This window comes from Gymnoscopelus microlampas, assembly GCF_963454915.1.
Source record: "Gymnoscopelus microlampas genome assembly, chromosome: 2".
NCBI classification, from domain to species: Eukaryota; Metazoa; Chordata; class Actinopteri; order Myctophiformes; family Myctophidae; genus Gymnoscopelus; species Gymnoscopelus microlampas.
In genome coordinates, this window is record NC_139939.1 from 22,542,174 (window position 1) to 22,554,632 (window position 12,459).

At 40.5% G+C, this 12,459-nt stretch overlaps 1 protein-coding gene across 1 annotated transcript; it reads left to right on the forward strand.

Annotated features, from left to right (window-relative positions):
* The first annotated feature begins 1,093 nt into the window (after positions 1 to 1,093).
* On the forward strand, positions 1,094 to 8,043 carry LOC311063269 (volume-regulated anion channel subunit LRRC8E). The gene is made up of 3 exons (XM_084082630.1): positions 1,094 to 1,285; positions 2,729 to 2,877; positions 4,217 to 8,043. Exons 2-3 carry the CDS (start codon positions 2,737 to 2,739, stop codon positions 6,506 to 6,508), a joined length of 2,433 nt encoding a protein of 810 aa, XP_083938756.1. The 5' UTR covers positions 1,094 to 1,285; positions 2,729 to 2,736; the 3' UTR covers positions 6,509 to 8,043.
* The last annotated feature ends 4,416 nt before the right edge of the window (positions 8,044 to 12,459 follow it).

The window sequence follows — 12,459 nt, forward strand, 5'->3', positions numbered from 1 at the left end:
ATCCAACTCAATGCTACACATTGATAGTGCTGTCAAACAAGTCGAATATGAATGAATCTATGAAAAGGTTTAATCTGCAACACAATTGTATCTTTGTATGCAATATGTAGTGGGGGTCCCTGCTTCATCTCTCTCTCAGCTAGGTGGTCCTTGGCCTGAAAAACGTTAAAGACCCCTGTCCAAGACAGTGGATCAAAGGTCTGCGAGCAAAATTCTGTAAAATGTCTCCGTATTTTCTCCTCTAGATGGCGCCAGTGATCAAAGTTTGAAAAGCCCAATTTCCAGTCAAGGTCGAAATTCGATTAATCAGAGTCATGTTCAGTTTGACTGTTTTTGATGCGTTTGTCATGTAAAGTAAAAGGTGCTCATCTTGGTTTTCATCAACGCACAGCCAGCCATTCTGAGAAGCATGTTATTAATATAATGGGCCACAAATATGAAACATCTCAGTTCCTCTCCGAATCTGACAACTAGATGTGATAATATCATATATGTGATGGTGCTAATCTGAAAGAACACCCTACTAACATTATGTAGGTCAGTTGTACACTATATATGTTGACAGTGACACAATCCTTTGTTAAATGACAAGTGGCTGTGGCCCTCAAAGACTAAACCACCAAAATAATAATACCTCAAATACAGCAGATATTGTATTAGATATTGTAGCAGATATTTTCGCTTCTATTTTCAGAAGATTTTTCATGCAATTTGAACTTGTGAAATGGGACATTCTGCACAATGAGTAATTTTACTTTTGGTACTTTTAGTATATTTTGATGCCGATACTTTTGTACTTTTACTCAAGTACATTTTGATTTTTTTGAAAACTTGTAAGTTACAGAGTAACAGAGAATCTACATTGCAGTATTGATACTTTTACTTAAGTAAAAAAAAATGTAGTACCTTTTCCACCACTGAAAATAAGTTGCCTATCTAAGTAGTGCTGCACTAATAATAAGACAATAAGCAGTGGTGTGTGATGTCATGTCAGAGTAGATAGAAACTTGTGTTGTTAGAAGGGGAGGCTCCAGTGTGTCACCATGCAATCAGCTGTGGTTCATGGTTCATAGGCTAGCCTACTGTTGTGTTGTACTGTCTGTCTGTAGCTATGCACTGAAACCATTAGTTAAGTCACTCACCAGACAGGACAGGCAGGACAGGACACTATTCTATTGTCACCGCTGTTTGGCTGAGCGTCAAAACGATGGAACACCCATTTAGATCGGAGCTCTCGCGTTACCTGAATCCCACCTGACACCTGCGGATCTAAGCTTAGGCGCAGGTAAGTCAACGAAAAGTTTTTTTTCTTCTATAAAAGTAAATCACTCTGAGTAGCTATGTTTGATCCAGACATTACTTCAGTGAATCACTGTGGTCAGAATGTGACGAGGAAAGACTCACTATGAAGTTAGAAAGATAGATTGAGTTGTCTGATTATGTCTGATGATGAAATCAAATATAAGTACGGAGGAATGTTCTTCAACTGTTATTGCGGCTTACACTTCGGGATACTTAGTTATGTCAAGTTAATTATAGTGTAGTAGCCTTGTCAGGTGCAATTATTGGACAGCCATCTATTCTCGATTTCGTAAATCCTGCTCTTTCCTTTCGTTATTTTTTAGGACTATTTTCCTCCCCGTGGGATATTAACAAGTTTTCATGTTTGATATCAGATTACCTCCGCTTTTTGAAAGCCATTTTTGGCTTCATTCATTGTTGTCAAACTAGTTTATCCACTTTGTTGGCCTGTAGGCTACAGAGCGAGGCAGTCCATAGCCTAGCCTACTATTTACAGCTCATTGGTATCTTACACTATTATTTTATCTGTATCACCTATTAATAGATATAGGCTATGCTGTATAACTTTTCATTATTTGTGTCGAATGATAGCCTGAAAACTTTGAAAAGATTTAAGATGGCTATATGTTTCTCACACACTTGTTCACATAAATATTCTAGTTCCTGATGCAGTGTTTGTGAATATCAGCAGCTGACAGAAAATAAACGTGGACCCAAACTGTTCCCTAGCAACGCAATTCCACTGTCAAGGTCTAATGTCTTATAATTTATACATATATACATATATATATATATATATATATATATATATATATAGAGAGAGAGAGAGAGAGAGAGAGAGAGAGAGAGAGAGAGAGAGAGAGAGAGAGAGAGAGAGAGAGAGAGAGAGAGAGAGAGAGAGAACAAATGGAAATTTCCAAAGTTACCTTATGATCCCCACTTTATGGTCTGGGTCTGAGAGAGAGAGAGAGAGAGAGAGAGAGAGAGAGAGAGAGAGAGAGAGAGAGAGAGAGAGAGAGAGAGAGAGAGAGAGAGAGAGATTATTCAATATAGGCCTACACACTGTATACATACAGAATAGCCTGCTGTAAATCCATTAACCACTTAAGTGTTACTGTATACTTCGTTGCACAACAGTGCCGTGCAGAAATTGTGAAAATAGCAGATCTACAAGCTCACAAGACTCCTCGCATCACATTGTTCTTTTTTGTAACCCACAACCTCTGCAGTGGTGTGCAGACACTTTACCACTGCTCCACTTTACTCTGCTATTATTATTATTTGTTTTTACTTTTCACCTCTAATGACGTGCCCAAAATAGGGATTGATTATTATAATCGATTAAACCAATTAATTCGATAAACTGTTGCACCCCTAATATTGTATAACTCAAAGTCATTACTTTTCCATCACCTCTTTGTTACAGTATCCAGGATGATCCCAGTGGGCGAGTTCCGTAATTTTGCTACAGACCAGAATCCACAGTTTCGGGTTCTAAAACCATGGTGGGATGTGTTCTCTGAGTATCTATGCATGGCCATGCTTATGATTGGAGTGTTTGGATGTACCTTACAGGTGAGACCTACCATCTTATCCTCTTTGTAAGCATAACCTTGTAGCTTCAATGTGACATTTGTATCACTATAATATCTGCCAGTGGTTCTATTTTCTGGATCAGGGCCCACTTGAAACACATGAAGGCGTTCGCGGCCCACCCATCTGACAACTTAACACGGCCGGGTTAAGTGATCAGATAGGTTGGCTGCATGCACTTTCAAATCTTAGTGTTCTGCCAGTTATTTGGGGGCCCACTTTCAATACCCTCGTGGCCCACCAGTGGGCCCCTGCTCACAGGTTGAGAACCTAACTATTATGAACAACCTGTGGATAGAGTAACACTTGTTCACAAAGGCCCTAGCCTTTGAGACCTCTAGCTTTTTAAGTCTATGCCAAAGCTGTTGTTTCTCTACTTCCTGACCTCCAAGTTAGCCAAAAGCATAATCTGTAACTGACCTCTCTCTCCTGGCCTAGTTTCTATGTATTCAGATCACTAACCTTTCAGCTTAATAAGTCTCTCACCACCTGATTACTGTTTTCAGATAAGCTGAACCTAAAATATAACAGAAAAAAACCAAAGCAAAGCATTGTTATAAACACTTTGAAATTCCACTAGGCGTATTTGTCTTTTCCAACGAGGGCTGGTTGGCTGCACTTAAACCATATATATTTTGCTGACGGGTGTCCCCCATGACATGTATTAATGTGTTAATATGTTATGCTATGTTGATGGATTGAATACATATGACCATAGTCCTGGGAAACAAGTCCCCAGGACTTTTTTGTATTATCCTTTTTAGCTGGTTTTACTGTACTTACGTGCTGTTTACATGACTTACATGACTAATAAAGTATTCAATCAATCAAATTAGCCATCCCAAAGAAGCCACCCCCAAATTTCTGCAGCAAGGACACTTTACAAATCTGAAAGACACTTTAAGTGCTGTTCCATAATTTATTACATCATTTTCTTGGCTGGTACTTTCACAATGACTTGTTCAAGCAAGCACCAGTACTTTCACATCAAGTACTTAATCATTTGACATCAACTAAAGCACAGTATGCATGCATTCCTTCTTTTCTTCCCTGCTTTTCTTCAACTGATATACAATTAATTAATCAATGAATTAACCCCTTATACCTTATATTCTTCAGTGATCCATACCCTGTCCCCTCCTTTTTCCCTCTACACCAAATCTCTCCCCTGAAAGTAGCTAATCTACAAGCTCATAATGCGAGGTGTTGTGAGCTTGTAGATAGGCTATTTTCGCAGAATGTTTGCTTAGTATGACATGTACCGGAGTTGGGACACCAGGGTTCATGTGGCTAATTCAATTCAATAATACCATTTCCACAGCTCACCCAGGACAAGATCGCCTGCCTGCCCAGCCACTTCACCAGCCCTACTCCCGAGGCCATTGACTGCAGCTACATACGTGGGTACGGCGAGAATGAGTCATGGGAACACAGTCACTCACTGGTCAAACCTGTGAGCCCCATCATCCGGGAAGTGGTTGGCCGCAAGAACAACCTGGACATTCACCAGTATGTGTTTGTCAACCACTACTGCTACGAGAGGGCTGTGCATTGGTATGGGAAGTACTTTCCATATCTGGTAGTCATTCACACCATGATCTTCATGGTAGCCAGCAGTTTCTGGTTCAAGTTCCCAGGGACATCTTCTAAGATTGAGCTCTTCGTCACAATCCTGGGAAAGTGCTTCGATTCACCATGGACGACCAGGGCTTTGAGTGAGGTTTCTGAGGAGAGAGGTGAGGAAAAGATGGTTATTTGGAGGAAGAATACCATGTCAAAATCTGTCCAGGAGCCAGCCACGGAGGAAGAAACTGTAGGGCTGTTACGAGCCGCCTCTGTCAAGTCCAATCCAGACAAGAAGAATCCAGATCCTTCGCCTGCCACCTCAGTCCTGGATAAGAAAGAGGGAGAGCAGGCTAAGGCTCTGTTTGAGAAAGTGAAGAAGTTCAGAACTCATGTTGAGGAGGCAGACCTCCTCTATGTCATGTATGTGCTACAGACCTGCCTCAAGGTGTTCAAGTTCCTTTTAATCACCATCTACAGTGCAGCATTAGTTCCTAACATTGAGATTGTAGTGCGTTGTTTAGTTCCTCCTGAACTGACTGGATTCGATATCTATTGCTGTAATCACAACAAAGCACATCTTTTCTCTAAGTTAGCCTACTGCTACATATGCTTTGTGGGAGTGTATGGTCTTCTGTGCATCTACACTCTCTATTGGCTGTTCCATCGGCCTTTGAAGGAGTACTCCTTTGAGCATGTAAGGCTGGAAACAGGTATTAATGACATACCAGATGTGAAGAATGACTTTGCATTCCTGCTTCACCTCAGTGACCAGTATGATGCTCTCTATTCCAAGCGATTTGCCGTTTTCCTCTCTGAGGTCAGTGAGAGCCGTCTCTGTCAGGTTAACCTTAACCATGACTGGACCGCCAAAAAGCTCCGCACCCGCCTCTCCAGGAACACCAGTGATCGTTTGGAACTCCCCCTGTTCATGTTGCCAGGGCTCCCTGACACAGTGTTTGAGGTTTCCGAAGTCGAGTCGCTCAAACTGGAGCTGCTTTCTAATGTCACTATCTCAGGTAATGTGGCACAACTATCTGCTCTTCAGGAGCTTGCGCTGATTCACTGCCCTGCCAAGCTCCAGCTAGCTGCCTTGACCCACCTCAAGGAAAATCTGAAAGTTCTACGTCTAGCATTCGAGAGCTTAGAACAGGTTCCTGTGTGGATGTACACCTTGCAGGGCTTAGAGGAGCTCTATTTGACCGGTCCTCTAACCAATGAGGTCTCCCGAAGTGCCACCCTGGACTCTCTCAGAGACCTTAAAGCGCTCAGAATCCTCGCTCTCCGAAGCAACCTTACCAAGATTCCACCCAGTATCGGAGATGTCGCCACACAGCTGCAGCGGCTGTGTATCTATAATGAAGGTGGCAAGCTCCAAGCTTTCAGCACCCTGAAGAAACTGACAAACCTGGCCGCACTGGAGCTGGTTGCCTGTGAGCTGGAACGCATCCCCAGTGCTGTCTTCAGCCTGTCTAATCTCCAGGAGCTGGACCTGAAGGAAAACAAGCTGACCACCGTAGAGGAGATCCTGAGCTTACAGCACTGCCAGCGCCTAGTGACACTCCGGCTGTGGCACAACAGCATCAGCTACATTCCTGAGCACATCAGCAAGTTGCACTCCCTCGAGACGTTGGACATCAGCTGGAACAAGCTCCGGAAGCTTCCCTCCAGGCTGTTCTACTGTACCAAGCTGAGACACCTTGATGTCTCACACAACCAGCTCACCACCCTGCCTGCCGAAGTGGGCATCCTGCAGAGCCTGCAGTTCTTCTCTGCAGCTTTCAACTCCTTGGACACACTGCCAGAGGAGTTGTTTTCCTGTAAACGGCTCAAGACACTAGCTATCGGAAACAACCGCTTGTCTTCCCTGAGCACCAGGGTGGCGAACCTGGCCCAGTTGGTTCGCCTGGAGATCAAGGGGAACCGTTTGGAGTCATTACCTCTGGAAATAGGTGACTGTCCCCTGCTGAAACTTAATGGGGTGATAGTAGAGGACAGTCTGGTTGATCTACTACCATCAGACGTGCGAAACAGAATGACTGACAGTTGAGTTAGAAGAGCCAAAGGTTGCTGTTGATATATACAGTAAGTAGTGAAATGTATCATGTTGTTAGACAAAGACAAGCTACACATATGACACAGAGGGCCCTAGAGAGCCTTTAGATGGATATATCTCATTCTAAGCAGAATAAAAGGGAAACAATAATTGAAGAATTAAAGAGTAACACACTTGAGGAATTCTGGATCAATTAGGATGTGGAGGAGGCAAATGGAGTTTGAGAAACGTTGTATTTCTAGCACATAGGAGAAGTACATTAAACACACAGGTTGATGGTCAAGTAGTTCTCTGGAGCAAGCAGGGATGAGACATACACTATGTGAAGATACTGTAAGATACTGTATCTGATACTGATACTGTGTGTCATAGCCAAGCTGTACTCAAAACAATAAATTCCAGGCCTGCATGTCATGGTGTCTTAATTCTATAATATTCAGATTGACAGAACATTATCATAAAGTCAAGGGTGAACAACATCCTCAAGTAAATGTTCTATAACAAGACAGGTCATCATCACACAGCCTAGTACACATGATAATCAGATAGCAAGGCCTTGCCTACTAAAGGAATTATTTCACAAAAGGCCATTTTAGATGTTTTTTTGTTTTTTTATTTTTAATCAACAAAGCGGTCACGAGAAAATGTGACGTAAAACCATGTACAGTTATGAATTGCCTACTTGTATATATTTTAATATACAGTATTTACTTTACATTTATATAAATGTCTGTTTACAAACACTACTGTATCAGTTGATGTATATACACTACATTGCATTCCTACAGTATCTGTTTTCATTGAAGCACTACTGTTTAAAGGTGGGGTGTGGTCAACAGCAAAGCAGACTAGCCTGAAATTTGCAAGTAAAAGCCAGTGACATGGGTTTCAGGCTAATCTCTATGGACATAAGGTGTCACTTGCCAAAAAGAACAGATCTCCAAGCTAACAACATCACTGTTGCATCGTAACATTGTATGTAGATCAGTTATTTTTGCCAAGCTACACTGTTCTACTATGGTAAAGATAAACCATGAGGATTGTCTTACAGGCTTCACAGGCCTGTTTTCATACAGATCTGCGTAGGTTTATGGTTCTTTTGTAGGTTTGCATACATACAGGACAAAAAAAGGGATGAGTAACTATCTTGTATCCTGTTAGACAGGTTTACACTCCATAAAAGGCTGTTGTTTCCTAATGGCTCATGTTTCTGCCTTTCAGTAATGAGGCAAGCGTAGGGAAAGAAAGCTTCTAAATAGCTGTGATTTGGGTGTCTACTTTTGAACTGTCTACCACACTATCCAGACGAAGGCTGGATAGCTGAAACATTGTCCATTTTAGAGACATGTAAGAAATAATAAAGTTAACTCACTCTTGCCACTCTGTGTGCGACCCATTACTGTGTAAATGTTGTTGATCTAAGAGGATATCGCACCGGAGGAGTCCGAGCGCTGCCGCTGTGGTATCAAAAAGTTTATTTGGTGTCTACTTTCATCACATGACTGATTCCAGTGGAGATGCAACATTCATTCTGGCAAGGGATAATGATTCAGATTATGTACACTGCTTATAACAGAATACAGAAAGATATGTACTACCAAATAGTAAAAAAAATAGTGAAAACAATTAAATCGATCTGTAAAATATGTTTTTATCACAGTTTTTACTGCTGTTCAGTTCTATACAAATATTGCAGAAAGGTTCCATAGTACATTGTTTGTGCTTTCCCTTTTGGCTACCTCATCAGCATGATTCATTTACAGTAAACCAAGCGAAGTGAAGTAACAACATCAACAGAAAATACTGTCTAGGGATCTCTCTCTACAGTCTGACTGTAGCTCAAAGAGATATTTAATGGTCATTTGGACAAATATTGGCCTCTAGTTCTGTTTGCATAAGATGACTAACATTATTTTTGCTAATCGCCTACAGTGCCTTATGAAACTGTATATTAAAACAAGACAATATTGAAAATAAAAGGATTTGAATAGTCCCAGCTGTCAAATGTGAAGTCAGTTGTTCACCCTTAAGCCCCAGTGAGTGGTAGATGTTGAAATGTTTACACTTGCTAATTACCCTGTACAATGCAATCTCTCTTATTCAATCTGTCTTGTTCACAAACACAAGAACGTTGTATGCTGTGGACCAGTGTTTTGGCTTTTGCTCCTTGCTAGTCATGTCCTGGCTTGTGTCTCTATAACAGGGGTTCCTGTCAGCCCATTCTGGGACATACCTCAGTAATACCCAAACATACACCGACCTGCCCATATTGCCACACACCTTCGAGGCCAATGGGAAAAGAGAGAGTATACTGCTTGCATGTGATAGGTAGAGAGAGAGAGAGAGAGAGAGAGAGGGAGAGAGAGAGAGAGAGAGAGAGAGAGAGAGAGAGAGAGAGAGAGAGAGCAAACAAATGGAAATTTCCAAAGTTGCATAGCAGGAATTATGATCCCCACTTTATGGTCTGGGAATAATTTCCTTTTATATCTTAAAAGATGGTAAAAGTGTCATATACTAGCATTACCTAAATCTGCAATATTTGCAATATTTACCCTTGTTTGACTGATCCAAAATGAGAACAGGAAGCGTCCTGTTTTTGCTCTCTCATGCCACTTGTATTCCAACAGTATGTTGGTCAAATTGCAGGGAAGTTTACTAACTAGTATTTATTATTGGAGTCATATACTCTAGTCATAATGTTTATTGTAATGTATTCTGTGTTGGAGCCAGATGTCATCACCCTCACCACAAAGTATGACTCATCAATGACTTCAACACATGTATACAGCATGCTGTGTAGAAGTATAAAATGTAATATCTTATACTGTATAGCCTCATCATTCTTTAAATACCATTTGAGTTAAGCTAAATATAACTTTATGTATTTTAAGCAGGACTATTTGCATACATACAAATCAAAGCATTTTCTCGTTGTCTCAAAACAACTTGCCTAATTACAGACAGCAACAGATGTAGCTTACTAGTGATTTCAGGTGAGATGAGGGTATGAGATAATTCATCGGCATGTAATATTCCCTAACAGTGGAACTTTAACTCTCCCACCAAAGACTATAATTACTCCTTAGTTGACTGGCATCATCGTGAATTTAATTGAGTCACAGACTTAACTTTGTATGGATGTAAATATGAGCGCTCACACTTGAGTCAGGTACGTTTTTTTGCTGGACTTTGCTCTACAAGACTACTTCATCTACGTCGAGTGATGCAGGGTACACCACTGGCCGGACAGAGTAATATAAAATTACACCATTGGCTGTTACTCTTTCAAAATTGTGCTGTCCTTTCACAGTATTTGGGAGCCTCTCTCTCTCATGGTTGTCTCTCATCCAAATATATGCTGTACTCTACAAGAATGCAAAAGAGTTCATTTGAATAAAACATGTGATCAGTAATGGGACAGAAGTAGTAATAACAGGAGAGGACAAAAACAACCAGATATTATATTTTTGGTTAATATAATGGTAGATTATAAAAGTTGTCTCTCTACCTGGCTGTCAATGTCTCTCACCTCAACACTTCAATCATTTTGACAGTGCAGCAAGGACTTGGGTGAGAGAATAGACACCCTAGAAAAGTGTGCTCCTGGGAGCACAGATCTCCGCCAGGCTAGGTTTCCTTAACCTGACTCTGCCAGATGGAAGAAGCTTGCATCACATTTCTGAACCAGTGAAGTCAATACCGCCCCCATCTGGCGGAGTCAGGTTAGGGTTGCCTACCCAGGACCCACAAACTTTAGAAGTCATAGCCACTTGGAATGGGATTGAAAAATCTAATTTATACACTTTTAATTCATATTTTGGCATTACATACGGTATATAAAATATAATACAAATAAAGTAAATAAATAAATACAACATAGAAAAGAGGAAGAATTCAACTTCTTTCATTTACCTATTTAACCAATCATCATCATCATCATCATCATCATCATCACCACCAACTGTATACTGTTATAGAATATTCATAAGTATATTTTGGGGCGGAATTGGCTCAGGAGGTAGAGTAGCCGCCTGGGAAATGGAAGGTCCCCCCCGTTCTATCCCGGCCGGGCTCCCCCTGGGTTAGTGTCCAAGTGCCCTTGAGCAAGACACTCACTGCTCCCAATGAGCAGAGGTTGGTGCCTTGCATGGATTCCGATGCCATTGATGTTGTGTGCGCGTGTGCGTGTGCGTGTGCGTGTGCGTGTGCGTGTGTGTGTGCGTGTGCGTGCGTGCGTGCGTGCGTGCGTGCGTGTGTGTGTGTGTGTGTGTGTGTGTGTGTGTGTGTGTGTGTGAGATATAACAGTATAATAATTTGTTGATTTATATTGGTATTAATAATCTGAATCTGCGTATGTGTGAATGTAATGTGCATTGTAAAGCGATTTGGATGAAAGCGCTATATAAATATGCCATTTTATGTTTCCATTTGTGTAACTGGCCAAAATGATAGAAATGTTTCATCATAGAATGATTTTGGCCTCCACACTTAGTGATTTTTTCGGATTTAACTTTCGTTTCGGTAGTGACCAACTTTCGTTTCGGTAGTGACCCAATGGTGAAAAAATAAATTTACTAAGTCCAGAGCTCGATGAATGTTAGGGACCAAAAAAAGTGTCACTACAAAGTACTACCAATCAACTCTAAATTGCCTGAAACGTACTACTAACAGGTTTTCGCGGGAACGATTTTGGCCTCCACACTTAGTGATTTTTTCGGATTTAACTTTCGTTTCGGTAGTAACCAACTTTCTTTTCGGTATAGTGACCAATGGTGAAAAAATAAATGGGTAGCACTTTACAATAATGACCCGTTATAAAGCATTTATAAACGTTTATAAGTAGTTTGTAGACTATTAACAAATCATTGACAACCTGTTTGTTGACATTCGTAAATGATTACTAAAACCTTTATAACTACAGTTACAAATCATTTATAAAGTATTAGTAAGTAGTGAACTATTCATGAATAAGCCATTTATATACAACTGTAAAAGATTATTAAATCATTTGTAACGACCCATTCTAAAGCATCTATAAACGTTTATAAGCAGTTTGTAGACTATTAACAAATCATTAACAACCTGTTTATTGACATTCGTAAATGATTACTAAAACCTTTATAACTACGGTTACAAATCATCTATAAAGGTATTTTATGACTATTCATGAATAAGACATGTATAATACATCTGTAAATGATTATTAAATCATTTGTAACTGATGTTACATAATATATACAAGCTATTGGTAGCTTGTTCATGTTTAACATATGCTTTGTTAAACATTCCTAAAGTATCTATAAATCCTTAATACATGTTATTATGTGCCCTATAGTAAAGTGAAGACAGTTCATCATTTACAACTGTCTGTTAATGTGTTTGTTCATGTTTAACATGCTTTGTAAAACATTCCTAAAATATCTAAGACTATGCATTATTATAGTCTACCAGGAAGGCTGTACTTGTCAGCCATCTGTTAGCTCAATGGGTTGAGACGCAGTATTCATGATCCAGAGGCCATGAGTTCAAGTCCCATTGATGTCATTCCTATGATTCTTTCCTTTGCAAACTGGCTTCCAGAAGATCAACTGAAAACTACCAGGAAGGCTATATTTGTCATCCAACTGTTAGCTCAATGGGTTGAGACGCAGTATACATGATCCAGAGGCCATGAGTTCAAATCCCATTGATGTCTTTCCTATGATTCTTTCCTTTGCAGACTGGCTTCCAGAAGATCAACTGAAAACTACCAGGAAGGCTGTACTTGTCAGCCATCTGTTAGCTCAATGGGTTGAGACGCAGTATTCATGATCCAGAGGCCATGAGTTCAAATCCCATTGATGTCTTTCCTATGATTCTTTCCTTTGCAGACTGGCTTCCAGAAGATCAACTGAAAACTACCGGGAAGGCTATATTTGTCATCCAGCAGTTAGCTCAATGGGTTG